Source organism: Drosophila mojavensis, unplaced genomic scaffold (assembly GCF_018153725.1).
Source record: "Drosophila mojavensis isolate 15081-1352.22 unplaced genomic scaffold, ASM1815372v1 contig_81, whole genome shotgun sequence".
NCBI classification, from domain to species: Eukaryota; Metazoa; Arthropoda; class Insecta; order Diptera; family Drosophilidae; genus Drosophila; species Drosophila mojavensis.
In genome coordinates, this window is record NW_025318907.1 from 2,654,717 (window position 1) to 2,675,311 (window position 20,595).

General features: G+C 41.1%; 1 protein-coding gene across 5 annotated transcripts in view; it reads right to left on the reverse strand.

Annotated features, from left to right (window-relative positions):
* LOC6580543 (putative uncharacterized protein DDB_G0291608) overlaps positions 1-20,595 on the reverse strand; it is a 97,764-nt gene that overhangs the window by 6,557 nt on the left and 70,612 nt on the right. Inside the window, exon 12 of one of the 5 annotated variants that reach the window (XM_032730528.2) lies at positions 8,611-9,431. The exons of the other annotated variants lie outside the window; for them this stretch is intronic. Within the exon in view, the coding sequence (XP_032586419.1) occupies positions 9,409-9,431 (23 nt within the window). The 3' untranslated portion in view covers positions 8,611-9,408. Of the gene's footprint in view, positions 1-8,610; positions 9,432-20,595 lie in introns of those variants that run through there. 5 annotated transcript variants of the gene reach the window in all.

The following is a 20,595-nucleotide window of genomic DNA, read 5'->3' on the forward strand; positions in this document are numbered from 1 at the left end:
GCAGTGCTCGACGCACAATCTAGTTGTCTCTGCTGAATCTCGGTAATCCACATTTCCCCATTGCCACACACAACTTATTGACAATGTCTGAGAATACCAGAAATTTGTGAATAGCAGCTAGAGGCAGCTCGAATCCTATAGGAGAGATTTCTGTTGTTGACTTTGCCCCATTTCGAACGTGTCTAATATTTGCGCAGGCAATGCGAATCGGCAGGAGCCTAGCCACCCAATCGCAGAACTTTTCATTAAATGCACAAAATGCATTCAAGGATTTTTATGTGCGTGCCTCGCCAATGCAGTCGAGCGCAAAGCCTTCTGCCTGTTACCGGCTCCTGCTTTCGGCTGGTGGCTGGTGGATGGGCTGGTGGCTGGTGGCTGGGCCGTTGCCATTCGATGCGAGCCCAACAACGGCAGCCGTTGCCTAAGCTCCTGGCTGGATTGGTTGCCTCGCTGGTCGCCACACCACACCCCGCCCGCAGAGGAGCAGGAGCAGAAGCAGCAGCAGGAGCGGGAGCGAGAGCAGGGGGTCTGCTGCACGGGGCATGTGCTGCATGTGTATTTACCAAACTAAACCGAAATAATGCCCGAAACTGCAACAGCAAGTACAACTACGCACTCTCGGCTACAACAATAAAATGCCAACGACTGCAAAAGCGACTGAATCCCGATCCGTGTTCCTGTTCTTGTCCCTGGCCGTACCAATACCCGTGCCCCGCTGCCCTCTACCCCACGTTTGAGGGGCTCACAAACCAAACAAAGGCGCCTCCGCCGATGCCACCGTATTTTCCAGTTTGCCTAACTGCGTGTGGGTCGACCAGGGATCTGGGCTGCTGCCACTGCTGCTGCTGCTGCATAGGGAAAGCCTGCTCTGCTCTGCTTTACTGTGTTGTGCTCGGCTCTTGGCGCTCTTGTTTGCCATGAAATGCCTGTTTGTTTGCATGGGTTTTGTGTACTTCAACATGGCCGACGCGACCCCTTCCCCTGCTCCCGCTCCTGCTCCTGCTCCTGCTCCTGCCCTGACACCCCTTCAACTGTGGCAGCTGCCTTCGGTCTGCTTTTTGCATTGAGCGGCGATTTGCAAGCATCAGCGATATTTGCCGAATTTAATCAGAACGCCAGCACGAGAGTGCCCCAGCTCGAACTCGGTTCGACTCTCGCCTAGGTCTGCCTACCCTTGCCCCGCCTCGCCTCACTGCGAATCTTTAATGTTGCTATCCTAGCCATTCCATCAATATTTTGCCAACAATTTTTGTCAGTTGGCTCGAATTCCCTTGCTTTCTTTTTGCTCTTCTTTGCTGTCATCAATTTTGACTCAGGCTAAACTGTTTGCAGTTTTCGACCCCGTCCACAAGGACTAAAGTTGACAGAATTTACAATTTGCTTTGACCGGCATGCAATCATAGCTGCATAAATATAGCCTCAGCTATTAGAGATATATTTAGATCATATAGTTATATTGTAATTGAATATTATTTAAAGAAAAGTATTCGCTATGGAACTAAGGACAGGTAGTTTACTTTAACTGAAGTATAGATAAAGTTCACGATTAACATGAAAGTTAATATCAATTTCGCTATAATTCTCTAATCATTATTATTATGTTAAAATCGTCACCATTATTATCATCAGTAATATTATGCTGCTGAGCTTATGTTGCTAATCTTTTAAATAGTATTATTTCATTTTATATATTATTATTTTACTTGATAGAACATATCGCCATTTCGACAGTATTATGATTATTATTATTATTATTGCTATAATTATCATTATCTTTATCATTATTAAAATATTAATAATAATTCAGTTAATGATCAGTGTACGAGTTAATTATCATGATAAAAATATAAGAGTTGATTAAAGTCCTTTGAATTTTAATCATGATTATTATGATCATTAAGTAAATAAATATTAGAATAATGATTTCTATTTTTTATATCAATTATAAGGACAATTTAATTTAATATAGCGATTTGATATTCATGTACAAATATAATAAGTATATTATTAATATATATAAAATAATATATATGTATATGCATTATAATTGATAAATATTAATAATACATATACATTTTTTTTATATTTATAACAATTATTAATATACATAGTTCTGTTAACTATTTTAAATATTTATCTCTCACAGAATGCTTATCCACTGCACGTCCGACCACCACGAGTTCTGATATGCAACTAAAGACCCGCTACAACAAGCTGGCCTTTATATAGGAGCTGATAACTCTCGAACTCATTCATCGAGCTGTTGGGATCAAACACTCGAGCTCAAGATGTTGCGCCATTCGCTGAGCTCGATTTGATCGGTGAGAGAAGAGAAGAGCAGAGCGTATACTCGACTCTCTCAAGCATTCACAACTACAGCTACACACAATTATTATTCTAATTGCTCATCTTCAGCTCTTGCTGTTTCTCTTCTATATGAGTGCATTAATGAACTTTCCTAATAAGTGTTCGATCGAATGTGAGTTGATGAATGACGTAAACAGTCAAAGAGAGAAATAAGCAGACATAAATACATTTTCATCCAATTTTATGTATATCAGATGAGTTCATTGATTAAATCCGGAACCCATATTTTTTAATTGGAATACTAAGCTTTATTATATGTAAGTGTAATCATTTCAACTAAAACATTAATAAAAAAGTATTTCCTTTAATTTTTACAAATTTTTCTTCATCGAAGGGAACTGCTTGGATTATTTAAATATTTTTAATTAAAAAGGCAAAAAATGTAGATATGTGATTACTAGATAATTGTCTCTGGATAACATGACTTTAATTTAAAATATGACATCTCTAATTAAATATATAAGTAACATACATACTCACTCAATATTCAACTAATCAAAACTGGGAAAATACTTATAAAAAGTTTTAAAAACTCGAATTTCTTTCGTATTTTAATATTTTGATTTTAGATTTATAAAATCAATAAATATTATTCATTTTTATGAATACAGAAATTGCATTTTACTCAAAAATGTTGATTCAAAAAAAGTTTAAATATTTCTTTGTAGTGAAAAGTTTAAATATTTTAAATATTTATCTCAGTTTTGCACTTCCGTTCAGTAAAGGTCCATCTTCCGGTCAGCTTGATTTTCTTTGTTGTTGTCGGTGCTGTTGCTGTTCTATTGGTTGGCTTATTGACTCTCTAAATGTTGTCGGTTAATTTGTGCATGCAAATGCAATTTGTGCAAAGTCAATTAAATGGAATCCCCTTGCCACATAAAACAAATCATAACTGCCTATAAATAAATGTTGAATAAATTAGGCACACTCCATTCGGTGAGTGCTGCTGCTATTGTTGTTGTTGTTGTAATTGCATTTGGTTCAGTGCTGCAAAATTGGTTTTCTCGCTCGGGTAAATTAAAATGTCACCACTCGAATGGCCAAAATGTAAGCACCAACCAACCAGACAACCGACTAACCAACCAACCGACCGCCGGACAGACAGACAGACAGACAGACAGAGGAGCGATTCACATTTACACAAACCACATAAACATTGCCCTGCAGTCTGCCTCTTGACCCACCCGCACACATTTAAATAGTAGTTACCAGCATTGAATTCCTTTGTGCCAGCGAATGGAAGTGGAAATGGAAATGGGAATAGGGAATGAGAATGGAATGGGAGTGTGGATGTGCATGGGGATGTGGCAGTCGCCGGTTGCATGCGATTATTCCACCACAACTAATTACAGTGGCAAACGGCGAGGCTGGCACTCCGTGTCGCAGCCTGCTCCTGCGGCCAGGACATGTTTAGGTCAGCCGCAGCACATACACAAGCCGTCCAATCGAGCGGAGCATGAATAATTTATTTAATAAATACATTCACAATTAAATCAATTGCGAATATGTGAGACAGAGCCAGGCCAGTGCTACAGCAGCTGTCCTGGTGTCATGTGGGCATGTGGCATGCGGCATGGCACGGCACATGCGGCAGGAGGCAAGTGGCAAATGGGCAGCAGAAGCAAATTATCGTGAGTCTGCCTGATCTCAGCGTAGGAGGAAATTTATCGACTGAGATATATGGAATAAGCTGGGATAAGCTTAATCTGGGCAAGGTTTACGGAAGTAGCAAATATTTATGTGCATATAAGAAAGGGACCATGTATGTGCACATATATAAATATATGCATAAATATATTTGCTTATCGATTTATATAAGCTAAGATCATTTCTATTTATTCCATATTTCTAGCATTTATATGAATGTAAGGTAAAACCCAAAATATAATTGTATGCATAAAAATATTTAATTCATTTAATTTCTGATTCAAACGGGATATTATAAAGCTGACAACTAAAATTGTAGATCATAAAATTAATAAAAATTAAGAAATTTTATTTTAATAAAAAAAATCAAAACTAATATACTCATTTCACTTCTGTGAATGAGTATAAAAATAATAATAATGTAAGGAATAATTTCAAATAATAAACAAGACATCAATAGAAACAGAAAAAACTGTCAATAATAAAAATAAACTGAATGAGAATATTTTTATAATTATAGAATTGCCTGGAAAGGTCCAAAGATGTTAAAATAGCTGAGAAATTATAATTCTGATCAGATTTCTTTGATAAGTTCAGTTACTTAATTTACTAATATTTTATAGCTGAACAATTCCCTAGACAACTCACTGAAATATCTATAATTTATAATCATAATGCAGTTATAATCATCGCAGTTTGCATAGCATACTTATAAGGGTAGAATTACAAGAAATTAATTGAATATTAACCCATCTTTTCCACAACTAAGAGACTCCAACTAGGCGGGCAGAAACAAGTTAAACTATAGCATAAAGGCATAATGAAAACACATTCCATATTTATGTGCTTATAATCAGCTCGTAAGAGACAGAGAGAAGAAGAGAGAGAGAGAGAGAGAGAGAGAGAGAGGGATTGGACGTAAGCAACCTGGGAAGAGACTCTAAATTAATTATAAATTCAGCTGTAGATGTGCCTCTGTGTGTGCATGAGTGTGTATGTGTGTGGGTGCAGTGAGCTCCTGCGGCAGTTGCTGCAGTGTAACCAATGAACGAACCGTCAACTGCTTCAAACTGGCTGTGACTGCGGTTTCATATGCAATTATTTGCCAACGTCGACGTCGACGTCGACGCCGGCGTCTGCTACAACTCTAGTGGCGACCACGTCGACAGCAGCTGCCGCTTTTGGATAGGCACAAGGCACCAAACTAGTCCCCAGGCCCGGGCAATAGTAGACAGCTGTAGCAGCAGGAGCAGCAGCAACTGCCCTCCAGCCACGTCTGCGTCTCGGACTCCGTGCAACAGCCCAGCGAACTTGGCCGAGCACCCGAGTTGGGTTAGTTTGCAGCTCATGCATTAATTATTGTTGGGCTGTTGCGGTCAACAATGGTCACATGGCCACGGCATGGTCACTGCTGCAATCGAACGGGCACTGGCTGCCGGCCAGCAAGGCGCTTGGCCCGCTTTTGGCATGGGAACCGCAGCAACCCAATCCCGTCTAAAGCCTCGCACAACGAGCGCACAAATTCTGCCATCAATTTTGGCTGCCGTGGGGGGGTGTGGAGCAGCAGCACTCACGCCTACATTTAACTAGCTAAAATTGCCAAAATTTCTCATGCAACAAACACCCTCACAACCGCCCACACACCCGCCCACACACCCGCCCACCTACATACACTTGCGCAGCAGTGTTCAATATATGCAGGCAAACGAAACTGTTAACCAAACAAAACAACAATAAATATGCATAATAATTTCGTACATTAAATCTTGCTATTGCGGTTTTTGCCAACAGCCCAGAGACTGCAGAAACTGAACCCTTTACGCAGCATACCGTTTCATGTTTCAGGTTCCCGTTCCCCTCCCCCATCCGTTCCGTTTGCCGTTCCCTTTCACGTTGCCTAGCAGCCTGCAGCGGGTCAGCAAGGCACAAAATACGACACAGCCGCTGCATATCATTTACAGCACACAGCGAGCAGGCGGCACCTGTTCGCAGTTTGAGCACCTGCCAAACATTGAAGCTTGCGAGCTGTGCTGAGCACCTGTTCAATTGCTGCCTATTTATTCTTGATTCCCATTAAAATAATTGTGAAATAACCTAAATAACCTAACGCACTTTGTTTTCCATTTCAAACTGAAATGAAAAATGCAAATTATAATTAATTTTTTCAATTGCCTAAATAGCTCTGCAGTCAGCCAATTGTATAAGTATATCGACCTTAATTGCCAGAGATTGCCTACTATACTGAACTGTGCTGTTCTTCAAACTAATTAAGCAATATAAATATTTTAATTTGTCAATTATTTTAGAGTTGAATGCTGAAGGCAAGTATAGTAAGTCTTAAAGTAAGTATAGTAAGAGCTTAAAAATCTAGAAGCGATTATTATTATATATATTATATATATTTATTATTATTATTATATATATTTTTGTATATTTTCTTTTAAAATAATATACATATATTGTTCTCAGAATTCTATCTATTTCTCTTTTTCTCTCTCTCGCTTCAGGTTTTGTCAATGCTTAGCTATGAATAAACTTTTTACGACTGGCAAAAACCTGCCACATAATCTTCGTAATTCCCAAATCTATTCGTATATATTTAAAACTTTTTCTTTCTGTTCTTTCTTATCTGAAAACTTGTTTACTCATGGCTTTCGTTCGCTCTCTCTCTCTCTCTCTCTCTCTTTCTCTTAATATTATAATTTGTATTTGTTCTCTTGATAGATTTTGTTATTTTACCTTAAAATTTATTTTGATTGATTTTTAAGCTTTTATTAATATCCCCCAAATTGATCAGTTTAATACTCAGCTATTTTTAGAGACAAAATGAAAGATGACAGTAAAATAATTATATAAAAATCTAACAGACATAAAAAAACTTTTCTTAATTTTATTTTATTTCTATTGAATGGTAGTAAAAAATAAGAGATTTATATGCTGATATAAAAAGATAGATACACAGAAATTAAACCTAGTCCTAATCAATTTCTGATTTCCGAAAACAAATACCGTTAACTAAATATTGTTTCAGTATTTCAGCGGGTTTTCAAGGTTTCGCATGTTGAGATGCATTGCAAATGAAATATTGTGTACAGTTAATTTCCACAATTTCTAACTACATATCAGCAAATCAATGGAGCCAGCGCACTTATAATTAATTTCGCTTATAATTGCCGAGGGTTCGTTGAGAATATTTTTTGTACATTGAATGAAATGAATTATTTATGTGCCACAATGCGAGTTTCCCAAGCGAATGGCAAAACAAATGTTCGGTTCGCTTTGGCAGTGGGCAATTAATACCTGTCGATGAATACTGTATAAACAATACGCCCCCGGTTCGAAAGTCCTTGCTGAGGGAACGTAAGCAGCAATTAAAACTCGCGTGTAAAATATCAAGTGCAAAAAAAAAAAAAAAAAAATTAAGGGACAAGGAACAAAATGCCAAATGTTTCTCTTTGCTCGGCCATTAAAATAATTTGATAGTCTCTGGCATTTGTTGAGCTTGCAATCAGTTAAGGGACTCGCACAAGCGAAGCGGATTTTAATTAATTGGAAAGCTCGAAAGCATTTCAGCTATTTTGTCTTCCAGGCAGCGAATATCGCAAATGCGACGATGAATAAGTTGCGAGAAAAATGTCTTGCAAACTTTTGTATTCGCATTCGTACACAATTTAAATACTTTCAGTCACATTCTGGCGAAGCTGTGCCGGGTGTAGCCCGCTCGGTAAACAAGTGCCTGAACATAATAGCCTCGAGCGTGGGTGCAGGACTCTCAGCTGACACTGCGAGAAATTGTGTGTAGCACAAGCCAACGAATTCCTGCATAGGTGGCGACTGCTTCTGGCTCATTCTTGTGCTATGTACACTGTGCTCCGACTCCTCCTGGCCGCCTGCCTGCCAGCCTGCCTACTGTGTGGCCCATTGCCATTGCTCGACAATGTCTGTGGCATGTCCAGAATGCAGGAATTCCACACTGAAATTCCCCGCACGCGCGCTAAGAAATGCACAACTTCATAGCATTCCAAGTGCAAAACGCATTCATGGCGAGCATAAATGAAATTCCTGCCAGGACCAAACAAATGACTACCTCTTACCCGCTCCCTCACACTCTCAGTGTCTCCCTCTCCCTCTCTCTCTCGCTCTATCCCTTGCCTAGGCACAGAAGCCAACCCCAACAACAAGAAGCAGCTCCAACTGCAAACTGTGAACTAACCCGAGAGCCAAGCTGAGCTGCTCCAACGTAAACATGCGCAAAGCTGCTGGGCTTTCCGAGCTCGGAGTTCCAGGTTGATATTCGAGATTTGCCAAAGTGCTCAAAGGTATGTAGGCAACATAGGTTAACAATGATATCAGCTGTCAGCAAACTGAACGATTTACTATATATGTATATATAAAACTGACACAAGTCAGTATCCTTTAAGTGAGGACACGAGTTAAGTCTATAGCGATAAGACTTTCCTTAAACCTCTCTAGGCTTCATCAGACTTGACAGTTGTATCAATTAGCGAGTCTAGAAAAATGAGAGCAACTTCCCTGTGTATGCTGATTGAGCGCACAGAGCTATATACACAAATTGATTCATCGCTACATGTCTTCTTCTTCCGTTCGGTTGTTTTATTCATGCCTGTCCTAGCCCGCAGGCAACAGAACACAAAAAGATGGCAGCTCAAGTGCCTAATGCGAGCATATGCTGGGTATACACACAGCAGGACTGCGCAGGGGAGGGGGCAGGCACATGGAGATGCTGTACAAGGATATGTGACAATGTGTGTCCAGGTCGGTGGTGCTAATACGTGCAGGAAATGCCAGACGCCTGACGAGCCAAACGACTCGACTTCGTCTTCAACTTCAACCTCAACTTTACCATCTTCAGTGTAAGTGTGTGTGCGTGTGTGTGTAGGTATATGTGTGTGTGTGTGTATGCTGCTTGCTGTGAATCGCTCGAGTTCTTCAATTTGCTCAAAAACTCAACTGGGAGTTGGCTTGCAGCAGAAGTCCTTGAGACCGTCAGCGCCAGTGTAAGTGCATGTGCAGCTGTAGCTATCTCTACTCTATTCACTCCCAGTGTGTGTGCGTGTGTGTGTGTTCGTGTATGTGTGAAGTGGTTGAGCGATAAGCGCACGCAGAGTTGGAATTCGAGTCTCTGGATAACCTGCATTGCCCTTAGATACGCTTTTGTTTTGCTTTCCGCTTTGGCTCTTGTTTCAACTGAGCTAAGCTTGTCCTTCGGCTTACTCACTTCACTTATCCTGATCAGCTTAGGGTTTAACTCTTCTATTTTTTTCACCCAGCATTTGCACTTAGCTGTTTGATTAATAGCGACACACAAGGGTCGAGCCATGGCAGAAACGTTAATAGTTCCCTTTGTCACCCAATTGCTTGCGGTTTAGCCCATTAAAATCCTTCAGCCCAGCCAACTTATAATAGAAAATACTTACAGTAGCCGCCATTTGTATACGTATCTTAACACAGTAAATTGCAATGAGAACTCACCTGAAATGATAAACGAGGTGGGTAAAGGTAATTAGTATTTAATAGATTAGCAAATAAAATTAAATGTTAAATATAACTTTTCACGGTAATCTAGATGAAACGTAAATAAATATATATCATATAATCTCCGACCACAATGGCCTGGTTTATTGTCTTTGTTAAGGTCTTTAAGCGGAGCGAAGGCAACTTATTGTGTGTCGCACTCAAGACCAAACTCAATTGTCCAGCTGAAATCTGTTTAATCCCTTTGGGTATAGTTCGTGATGGATTGCCATGGCAGTTTCACCCTTAATAGGCCCAATGAGTGCGAAACATAAACCTAAACCGAGACCGAAACCTGAAACCCGAAAGCAGAAACCCATATTCGAATCCACGTCTAAGACTGAATTTGTGCCTAACTAATTCCGCAAATCCCTGCAAATGCTTCACAGGATTTCTGGCATCGAATTGGTTTCCCTTTTATGGCCACACAGGCTGACGCCGCCAGCAGTAACCGTATCAGCATTCGCAGCCTTTTATGCACATTGTAATGCCTAATTTTCTTGCGAATCCAACATTCAGCATTCAGCATACCAGTCCGAAGGGTACTCAGTCTCTCTCTCTCTCTCTCTCTCTCTCTCTCTCTCTCTCTCTCGCCCTGCCAAAGCCAAAGCCCAAGCCAAAGGCGACAACCAACAGACGACGAGCACTTTGTTAATCCCGTATTTATGCGCAATTACGTATTTTTCGCATTAGTCAGCCAAGCAGTCAGCAAGACGCAGCGAGTCGCGTCGCATCGCGTCGCCTAGAGTCGAGAAAGCGAACGAGATCGAGTTAGAGAGTGCGAGTGCGAGTGCGAGTGCCAGGACGACCCTTATGGGTTGTCGTCCTTTGAGCCCTCTTGCCAGCCAGCACCCTCTGCCCTCAATCGTTTATCCTCTGCGCTCTCCGGGCACAGCAATCGCCACGTTGTGGCTATATCTACATCTCCATCCCGTCGTCGTCTTCATCTGCCTCCGGCTTCAGCTTCAGCTTCGGCTACGGCTACGGCTTCGGCATCAGATTCGGACTCGGATTCGTTTCTGCCTGCCTTTTCCTTGGCTTACCGCAGTCGCCTTTGTTGCCGCTGCTCTTTATCTTCAGCAGTGAAAGGCGTTTCTGTTTCGCCTCTGCCATTGACTGCCAGCTGCCGTGTGCTTCCTTCATGCTCATTCCTTCTATCTATTCAGCTCTGCTCGTTTCGTTTTCGTCCTGCCCGTGTCTCTTTCACTGTCTGTGCCTTTGTCTCTCTACCCTGTCCGTCCGTCCGTCAGTCCGCCTGTCCGCCTCGCTGCCTGCCTTGGCTTGTCTTGTCTTGAGTCATTTACTTTTTACTGCCGCATAATATTGTCCCGATTAGCACAAACACAACGTTTTACCACAAAATCATCATCATTAGTGACGCTAACGCAAACGCCTGAGCTCAGCCCGGACACAGACCCGGACCCGCAACAAGACCCTTGGCTGTGCATATTACGCACAGTGGTACACATGTAGCAAAATAATTGACAAAAAAAATATTGTAAGGCAATGAAAGATCTATTTTATGAAAAAAGTATAATGAGAATAGATATTGAAAGTATGAAATAATATTTGGAATTTAAAAAGAAAAGTTTTCGTAATTTCCTTGGTGTATTATTTTTTAGAAATTTTTAGAATATTTAAAAAATTTTATCATTAAATATATATATATTAAAAAACATATAAAAATATATATAAACAATTTAATAGACAAAATTAAAATATTTTACACTGCAATACTTTATTTAAATTTTTAAATAAAAATGGAGAAAAACTATTTTCAGGCCACTGTGCTTAGAGCGCAACAAAGCAGAAACTTGGCACGAATTGGCAAGGACGACGACAGGCACGAACAAGGATATAAGGAGAGGCAGCAGAGGCAGCAGACGCAGAGGTAGGGGCTGCGGTAGAGGCAGCGGCAGTAAAATAAGCAGCAGGCGTCTATTATGCGAAGGCATCATTTAAGGGGATTATTTTATTTGGGCTCTAAACAATAAAGTGGGTTTATTAAAGGCAGCCGCCATTGCCACCGCCAGCCAGTAGCTGGATGACTGTCTGCCATTGTGCGAGTGTCCTGTGGCTGGGACTTTGTTTGCCCTGACAGACCGGGCCGGAGCGGGCGAGAAGTGGACGAAGCGCACAAAAGATGTTGCGCTATAAAAGTGCAAAAATGTGTTTTTCGCTCTTAAAAGTGCCCTCCTCAAGAACAGACCCCACAGACCCACCCAGCCAAACAGCCAGCCAGGCAGCCGGGCAGCCAGGCAGCTTGGGAGCGCTCTTTATTATTTGTGCAACTGTTTGTACAGTTGCGTAAAGTGACGCCTCGAGAGGACTTGCAACAGAAGCAGCAGCAGCACCAGCATCTGCAGCATCGTATTCACAAGATGGTTTTGTCTCGCATGCAAATATAAATGTAATGGTTTTTAAATTAAGTTTTAATACTCGCATCAGTTGTCTTGCTTATTATCCAAATCCCCGCCCAGAGCGCCCACTTCACACTCACTAGGCTAGGCTAGGCTGGGCTACACTGAGAGGATGCTGCTGCAACTTAACGGCATTTCTGGGATATGTTTACAATATCTCGACGAAGGCAGCTTATGCAAATCGTATTACGGCCATTACACACAAGCAAGCTGATTAGCTCTAGTAAAAGTAGAGGCTCGCAGGCATTGCGATTGTCTTCATCAAATATTTAGAGTATCTCAAAGAGATATGCTATGTCGGTCTTTAGATTTCATTCCCTTTGCAGTCATATTTCATTAGCAGATTATGTGTAAGACACCTGTATAGCAGATGGCTGTAAACTCCATTAATAGCTCTCTCTCTCTCACTCTCTCTCTCCCTTGACTGACTTGCTTAAGTGCTGCGATTAAGGTCTCAACTCAGTTTTAATTGATTTACAAGAGCGGCTTTTGTGCGAAATGAATGCAAAGCAAATGCTAAACTTTGCTGTTTGTTAACTTTCTACTTTGTAAGCCAGTCGAATTCACTCGCAAATTAGTTGGCTTGACCAGAATCCGTAAGGCACACACACACACACACACACACAGACAGACACCTAGCGCGCCAGACAATACTTGAAAACTTTTGGGAATTGAAACTTTCAACACCAAAGTAACCAAAGTTCAAACAGTGTAAACTTTTTGGACGTCCATCGATGTGCACATATTCTTACTGGTTCAGTACGCAGGGCAAGCAGGCGGTGCTACATATATACAGGGTATACCAATTGGAGCTACCGCAAAAAAAAGGTTAAGTGAAACGAACTCCAAGTGCACAAGGGCATGGCCAGGGGCGTGCGCCAGACTCCGTCTCCGTACATGTGTGTGTGTGCGAGTGTGCGTGTGTGCGTGTGTGCGAGTGTGTGTGTGTCAACATTAAGCTGACAAAAACTTCAAGCCACAAAATGAAAACTTTTGAAAATCTGTGCTTTTTTTTCTCATTTTTTGGCAAGTCAATGTGCAAACGAGAAAACGAGAAAGCTGCAGTCAAAAATTTCCATAAGCAAACAGCGATTTCACCAAATGCTATTTTATACTGTATTAAATTCGGCTTCATATGTGTGTGTGTGTGTGTGTGTGTGTGCATGTCCTTGCCAAACGAGTCCTGCCACAAGCACAGAGACATGCTCTGCGGCTGGCTGTCTACCCCCAGCCAGCTAGCCACTTCATAGCTGGGCGTGGCTGGCTGGTTGGCTGGCTGGCTGCTGGCTGGCTTTTGGTGTCAAAACTGTCGCCCGCCTCTATCGCCTTGCCTGTGTCTCCTACTGTCCACGCGGCGCGACGTCAGAGTGTCGCACAGAAAGGTGCAGATGTCGCCCCTAAATGCTGCTATGAACAGCAACGACAACAGCATGTTAATGACTCTGACCCTTTAGCAAGCCAACAGGAGCAGCAGGAGCAGCATCAGCAATAGAAACTTCTGCCAGCAGGCATGGGGGATGGGGGTAGGGTCATCGTTTACTTGGGTCGGCCTGGTCGGTCACTTGTCTTGTCCTTTGGGTCGATTGGCAGCTCTGTTTGCTGCTTAAGTAATTGGCATACAAATTTTACTCACTGGACCAGCCTCAGCTGCCTGGGCGCAGTATGTTAAAAATCATGCAAATGACAGTCGCAACAACAGTAACAACAACAACAACAACAACATCAGCTAGGTACGTAGGTAGCTGAGGATATTGTAAATGTCGGCTCGACGGTTTACGCACAATTGCCACGTCACGTCTGTGAATAGGTCCTTGCGTGTGTGAGTGTATGAGTGTGTGTGTGTGTGTGCCAAGTAGACAATCCTCTACATTAATTTTCAGTTCAATTTCTTGTTTATACCACACATACACACACACACAGAGAGAGAGAGAGAGAGAGAGAGCGTGAGAGAGACACATAGAATTTAAGGCAAACAGCTGTCTGTTACTCATTCTCATTCGTATCCCATTGCTCAACCTCAACCTCAACCTCAACCTCATCCTCCACATCCACATTTCTATTTCTGGTCTGCAACATTGTTGCGACAACTCGGAGCTGACATTTTAATTGAATAGCCTGCGAGAGTAGCTCAGAGACACACTGAGAGATAGTTAAAGATGCTGTACGATATATTTATACACACATACTTAGATATGCGATGTCTGCACAGTCGTCTATGTTTTTAAGTACGCTGAGTGTTTGTGGCACTTCGGGATTAGAACCAGTTCCTCCTCCTCCTCCTCCCCCACCGAGTGCGAACAGTTTATTGTAATCGCTGCTCAACACAAACACATTGTTTCAGCATGTTCTTATTGCTATTGTTGTTGTTGTTGTTGTTGTTGTTGTTGCCGTTGAGCTATTGCAGCTTGTTTAATGCGATTTTACTACTTGCTAATTACACTCGTCGTATTTCAATGGGATATCACTTTAATCTGCCTAATCCTTCCATATGAAAGCCATACAAATGTTTATTGTTATTATGCATTGCATTGTTAAATGCATAGATAGACTATGTTCTTATAAAGTTAAACTTAGGAGCATACGAAGAATGAAGTTTTCCATATTATATAAATATACTTAACATAAATAGTTTTCGATATTTACAACGATTATTCTGATTTTAGGCATAGGATTCAGCATACCTAAAGCCTAAATACCTTTTTGAATAATATAAGGTTTACGAAATTAACTCTTCTCAAACATCGGGGTAATAAATTAAGAATTTGAGGGTCTGTGATGGAAAATCAAATATTAAATATTATTTTATTTAATTAACTTCCCCTATATTAACGCCATTATTCTTTGATTAACAAGTTCTATATAATGGAAATTGAATTTTCTTCCCATATCAAATTGGCCCCAAGATATCAGAACCTTTGCAACTGGAATGAAACGTGTCCAATAGTTAGGACTCAAATATTTACTTTTCTTCTTTTCAAATTGATTTGCTTGTATATATAATGAAAAGGAATCATAGCAAGTACTTCAATAGAGCATACAAATATATGTGTTTCTGTTTATTTGTAACTTGTCGGTTTGTTTGTTGTTTTACGGCGCCTTGGACCCATGTGGCAGGAGGTTCCTTGTACAAAGCTGCTTAAATGCTCGCACATGCTCTCACGATGTTTACACAAATTATTATCATTTACATGCGATTTTCATAGCGTTTATGGCCCGGGCTAAGTAAATATTAACTCAATGTCGGGCGAGAAGAAGAGATCCCGCCTGCTATCTATACATAAATATCTGAGGTAAACTTTTGTTAAGGGAGTGAAACACCTCCGAATAGAAATCTATACAATTTACCTCTTGACACCTCAAAAATGCGTACTTAAAGAAAGTGATGGTGAAAGATAACGAGAGAGAAAGAAGAAAAAAAAGAGAGATAGAAAGAGAGGCAGAGGAAGAGCGAATAAAGTCATATACAGAGGATAAGGGAGAAGATATGGAGGAAGGATGGACATTTGGAAGCAGAGAGTGACAAATATAAGACAGAAAGTGAGAGAGTGAGATGGAGAGAGAGAGAGAGACACATACACAAAAAGAGAGAGATAGAGATAAACAAAGATAGAGAGGAGAAGAAGATAGATAGAGGTAGAGCTAAATCAGAGAGAAATAGAGATAGAACAATATCAGAGATAGATAGAAACAGAGGAGCTCAGAGAGAGAGAGAGAGAGAGAGAGAGAGAGAGAGAGAGAGAGAGAAGGAGATACAGATAACAATACTGAATATAGAGAGGCCGACGGTTAGGAAGAGTGAGATATATAGAAGCAGAAGCATGTTAAGTCAGGGAGATACCATAAAGTCATCTACGCGAGCTTATCTCCCATAACTTGGCACTTCTTATGGCATAAAAGTCGCGTGGCGAAAATCTGTTTGTCTAGAACATTTGGTTATGCGCTCGTGGCCATAAAAACGAAATTGATTATTTGACAGACATTTAATAGCTGACACGTCCCTTGGCGTTCGTATTCGATTAAATGTGGCCCGGAATGCGAAAATTCGAACGTCAACGATAAGAGCATAAATAAATTATGCGCTGCCCTAACTAAACATACGAGAGTATTTGCTTGCTTATGCGGGCAGGCGGACGGGAGGACGGACGCACGGGCGGTCGTTCGTTTGTTCACATTTAATTCAATTGCCGAATAAAATAACATAAATAGTGAAATTTATTTATGTAGCTGCTGCTTTTGCATATTTACATTGACGAGCAAATGAATTACAATTGTTTATTTGACAACCATGCAGGAGTCGAGTCGAGTCAGAGCTGCGGGCGAAGCAGGGATCCAGTGGGGCAGCGAGGCAGGAATCAGGACACGACACAGCAAAACACATTTGTTTCAATTTTAAATGACTTTTCCAGCACAAAGCCGATAATTAAATGATTAGGTATGCAAATCCAAATAAAATAATTCCACAGTCATTCAATCATTTGCCATGTTTAGACACACAACCGAATCGCCCAAAGCCACGAGCAAGACTTTTAGTAGTTCATCGAAAAGTCAGATGAATTTGTGTAGTTTATGTGATTAAAGCGTGATAATTATGTCATGGGACATGGGGCGCTATGAGACGGTGGGTAGGGAATGCATTTGTCTGGCAAGTCCGAAATGTCTTTGGATGTAGGCCTGCAAATGTCATGGACTCAACTAATCGGATTTTATGCGATTATTTAGCTATGCTTAGGGAATAATAAGGATAGAAATTGCGTAGACTTTTATGCTCCTAAACAATAATTAGTTTATTATTAGAAACTTAAATTTATCTAGTTAAAGCAACTTCTGGCTAGAGCTTATTAATAAGGAGGAACTCTCTCTTCTTTCTTGAAACTTATATTTTTCTTGCAATTAAAAATAGTTATGTATCATCCGATATACACTAGTGTCTTCTATCATAGACTTTTCTTGACCTATTAATGACATAGCTCTACAGGAATCACAGCAATCTAAACCTTATATATTCATTTTATATAATAATATATATTTGTATTAATTGTCTATTCCTTATGTATTCCTTATTCCTTAGACAAATTTTACTATATATAACTAAACGTAAACGATATATTATTAGCTGATATACAATATATAAATATATAACTATAATTCATTGATCCCAACCACAAATAAATACAGCTGTCTGACTATGAATTTAATTTAATTAACAAAAAACATAAAGTCTTGTGTCAATAGTTTTTTTGAATACCTTTAAGGCATTCGAGTTTACGTAAACATCGTATATATCGTAATAAAAACATGGGGCATACACGATAATGAAACAGCGGAAATCGTTGAGAAAACAAACAGAAATGCGAAGAGTTCTTGCAACAGCTGGCAAAGCAGCCAAGAAAAATAATTCAGTAGCTGCTCCCCACCCTTCCCCTTCCCCTTTCCCATCCACCATTCCCTTCATCCTGCTTCTATCTGACATTTCCCCATCAGCTGTTACCCAGAACAACTAACAAATTAATCAATTCTCGCCTCTCGGTCGCTCGCGTCGACCGCTTTACGACCCGTGCGCATTAGGTTTTTGTTTGTTTGCCTTTAAGTGATGCGATCCCATGCGATCCCAATTCCCGAGCCCCGCTCTCCCTCAGTTTGCCTCCGTTGATCCAGCTACCCTCGTGCACACGCAACGAAATTAATTCTAAGGCACGAAAAACATTTAAGGGAAATTACAGTTTGCCTCGCAACAGCGATACATCGAAACTTTCAAATTCTGTGGAGGCCCAGATCTGAATTCGTAATTCCCAAGTTTGATTTTTCAGCTACCGCAGAGTAGATCACATATCCAATAGCCCCAGGCTGGAGCTGAAACTGTGCGTGTTGACATTTAATTGCCTGCTGGGCTTCATGTCAAAATAAATAAATGAGAATTAAAATAACTTATTGATGGCCCCGCTGTTTCTCATAGCCTATAGCTTATATAGCTTTTCCTACACCGATGCCTAATTTTATAGACTCGTCTCCCTCGTTGACTGAGCCACCCCCGGCACAGAGCAGGGAACGGGGCTGGCGGGCGGGCATATTTTTGGATTCGTTCGTTCAAGTGAGAGACAATTAGTGCCAAGCATTTGGCGTCGAGTGTTTTTATAGAGGCTGTCGGAAATTTTATTGCTTGTTTAGACAGTGTGGCGATTGAACAAAGCGTTTTGTGGAATGCTCCATTGAAGTGTTGTCAGCTCGTTGTCAACACAAACGTGAAATCGCCGCTGATGTATCTCAGATAAGTTCCGAGACATGCCACAGTTCGGGGCAACTATACATATTATCGTTGATGATATATATCATAATAAACAAGAGTTTTATGCTAAAAGTATTTAAGTGCCTCGATATACAGCAGAAAAATTCGGTTTATGAACTGAGCTTAGCGCATTTGTATTGGCCTGATAAACGAGGTAATAAAAAACCAAATAGGTCAACTTTATATTATACAATTTCTTGGTTCCAATTTTACGATTTTTCTATAACTAACTTTCGTTTTTATGTCTCATGATATCATTTCAAAGTAATCCATAGTTCGCCTAAATATACCGAAAGAAGGCAAGTAAAAATAGTAGATCAATCGAGAAATTCTGATATTATATTATATTCCATATCATATATACACTTATATTGTTTTTTAGAAGAACTAATAATCCATTTCCAAACAGTTGGTGAAGTTTCAATTACGATATTATGGTATATCACAATATATCATGTTTGTTTTTATAAGAACTCAATAAGGAACCCTCCATAATCCATTTCTAAACATTTGATAGTTGTGTATAGCCTATATATGATAGGCTTATATTGAATATCCGTTATTGCGATGCCTTTAGTTGCAGTCTGGCATTTGAGGGGACGATGGGCGGTGGGCGGTGGGCGTAACGAGACGACAAACTTTACCAACGACTCACCACAAATCGGTATCGGTGCATGAATGCTGGGTAATCCTCTTGGTAGCCATTCCATCATTTATTATGGGTTATAATCCAAACAAGGTAAAAGCAAAGCAAACGGTGTCCGTTCACTTACACACACACACGCACACGCACACTGACACGCCGAATCTGGATGGGAATGCAGTGTGGATGCTCGTTGGAGCTGCGCTGCTTCCGTGCGTGTGTGTGTGTGCGTGTATGTGTTTGTGTGTGTGTGCCTGTCTGCCTGTATTGGATTGCACCACTATGCGAAAAGCTGGCCAAACTCTTCGTTGCGTTCCAGCAGCTATTGCTGTTGTTGTTACACTGCCTGCACCTCGTCCTGCTCCTCCTTCTGCGTGTTGTTTCTATAGTTGTTGTTATTGAAGTTGTTGTTGTTGTTGGTTGCCACTTGTGTTGCGATTTTTCACGAGCAGCGCGAAACGATGCGATGCGACGCGACGCGACGCTGCGCGGCACAACAAATTGAGTTAATCCAAGAAAACGGAATAATAAAACATCAAGCACAGAGATAAAGCGCAGCGCGTAAGTGCGAGCGAGAGAGAGCGAGCGCGCGCGAGACAGAGAAAGGGAGAGAGGTAGAGCGCGAGTATAAAGCGCTTTATAAATGATGCTGCGGAGCGGCGTGCAAAAGGTTGAGATTTACTTGGCCTCCAGCGTGGCTCGGCAAATGCATTAATGAAGGCAGCAAGTCCTTCCTTGCGTCTGCTGTTGCTGCTGCTCCTTCCAGTTGGCTAGCCCCGCAGAGTCCTCTATGCCCCGGATGCACGAAATTCGTTTTTTGCTTTTTTCTTGTTTTGTTTTTGTGTTATTTTATATATATATATATATATATATATATTTTTTTTTTTTTAATTTAATATTTACTTTGCACTTTGTTTAACTTTTACTCGAGCGCTTTTCTTTTCATTTTACTTTTCCAATTTAAATTCCTCGCCAGAAACTTTTGCTTGACTACGCGACGACGTCGATGGTTCAGAGTGCGAGGAGAAGGATGTTGCAGTGTGTGGGTCCGCGACAGCACACTCATACACCCATATAAACGTACACACACACGCACACACACCAACTGGGAGAACGAAAACTTTGCCGCTTTCTTTATGGCGAAAAAGGTTAACGGGAAATCTTGAAAACTGCACTGAAACTCAACTGGGGAACGAGTCGGTTTGGGGCGGCCGGCTGCTTGGTTGGTGGGTTTGCTGCGCTTGCTAGTGGTTTGGATGATGTGGGTTGGTCGGATGCTTGTCTGGGGTTTGCAATTTCCTTATTGAAATATTTGCACTTGACTACACGTTCTGTTGCGTTCAACGAATTGATGTTGATTACGTTTTGTCGCATTCAATCGCAATCTCAAAATTCTGCGGGCACCCTCTCGTTGCACGTTGCACGTAGCACGTTGCACATTGCACGTTAAACGTTGGCCGTTGCCTTCGCTTTGCTCACTCTTCAAGTGGCTGCCATAATTACACTAATTGTAATTGTAATTGTAATTGAATTCGCTTGGCTGCCCGTCACACCGACACCGACACCGACATCGACACTGACACTGAGACCAACACACACACCCACACCACACTCTCTTGCACACACAGACACACACACACGTGATGAAGCGCACACAATTGCGAAAACAAAACACGGCACTTATCACACGGACTGGTAAT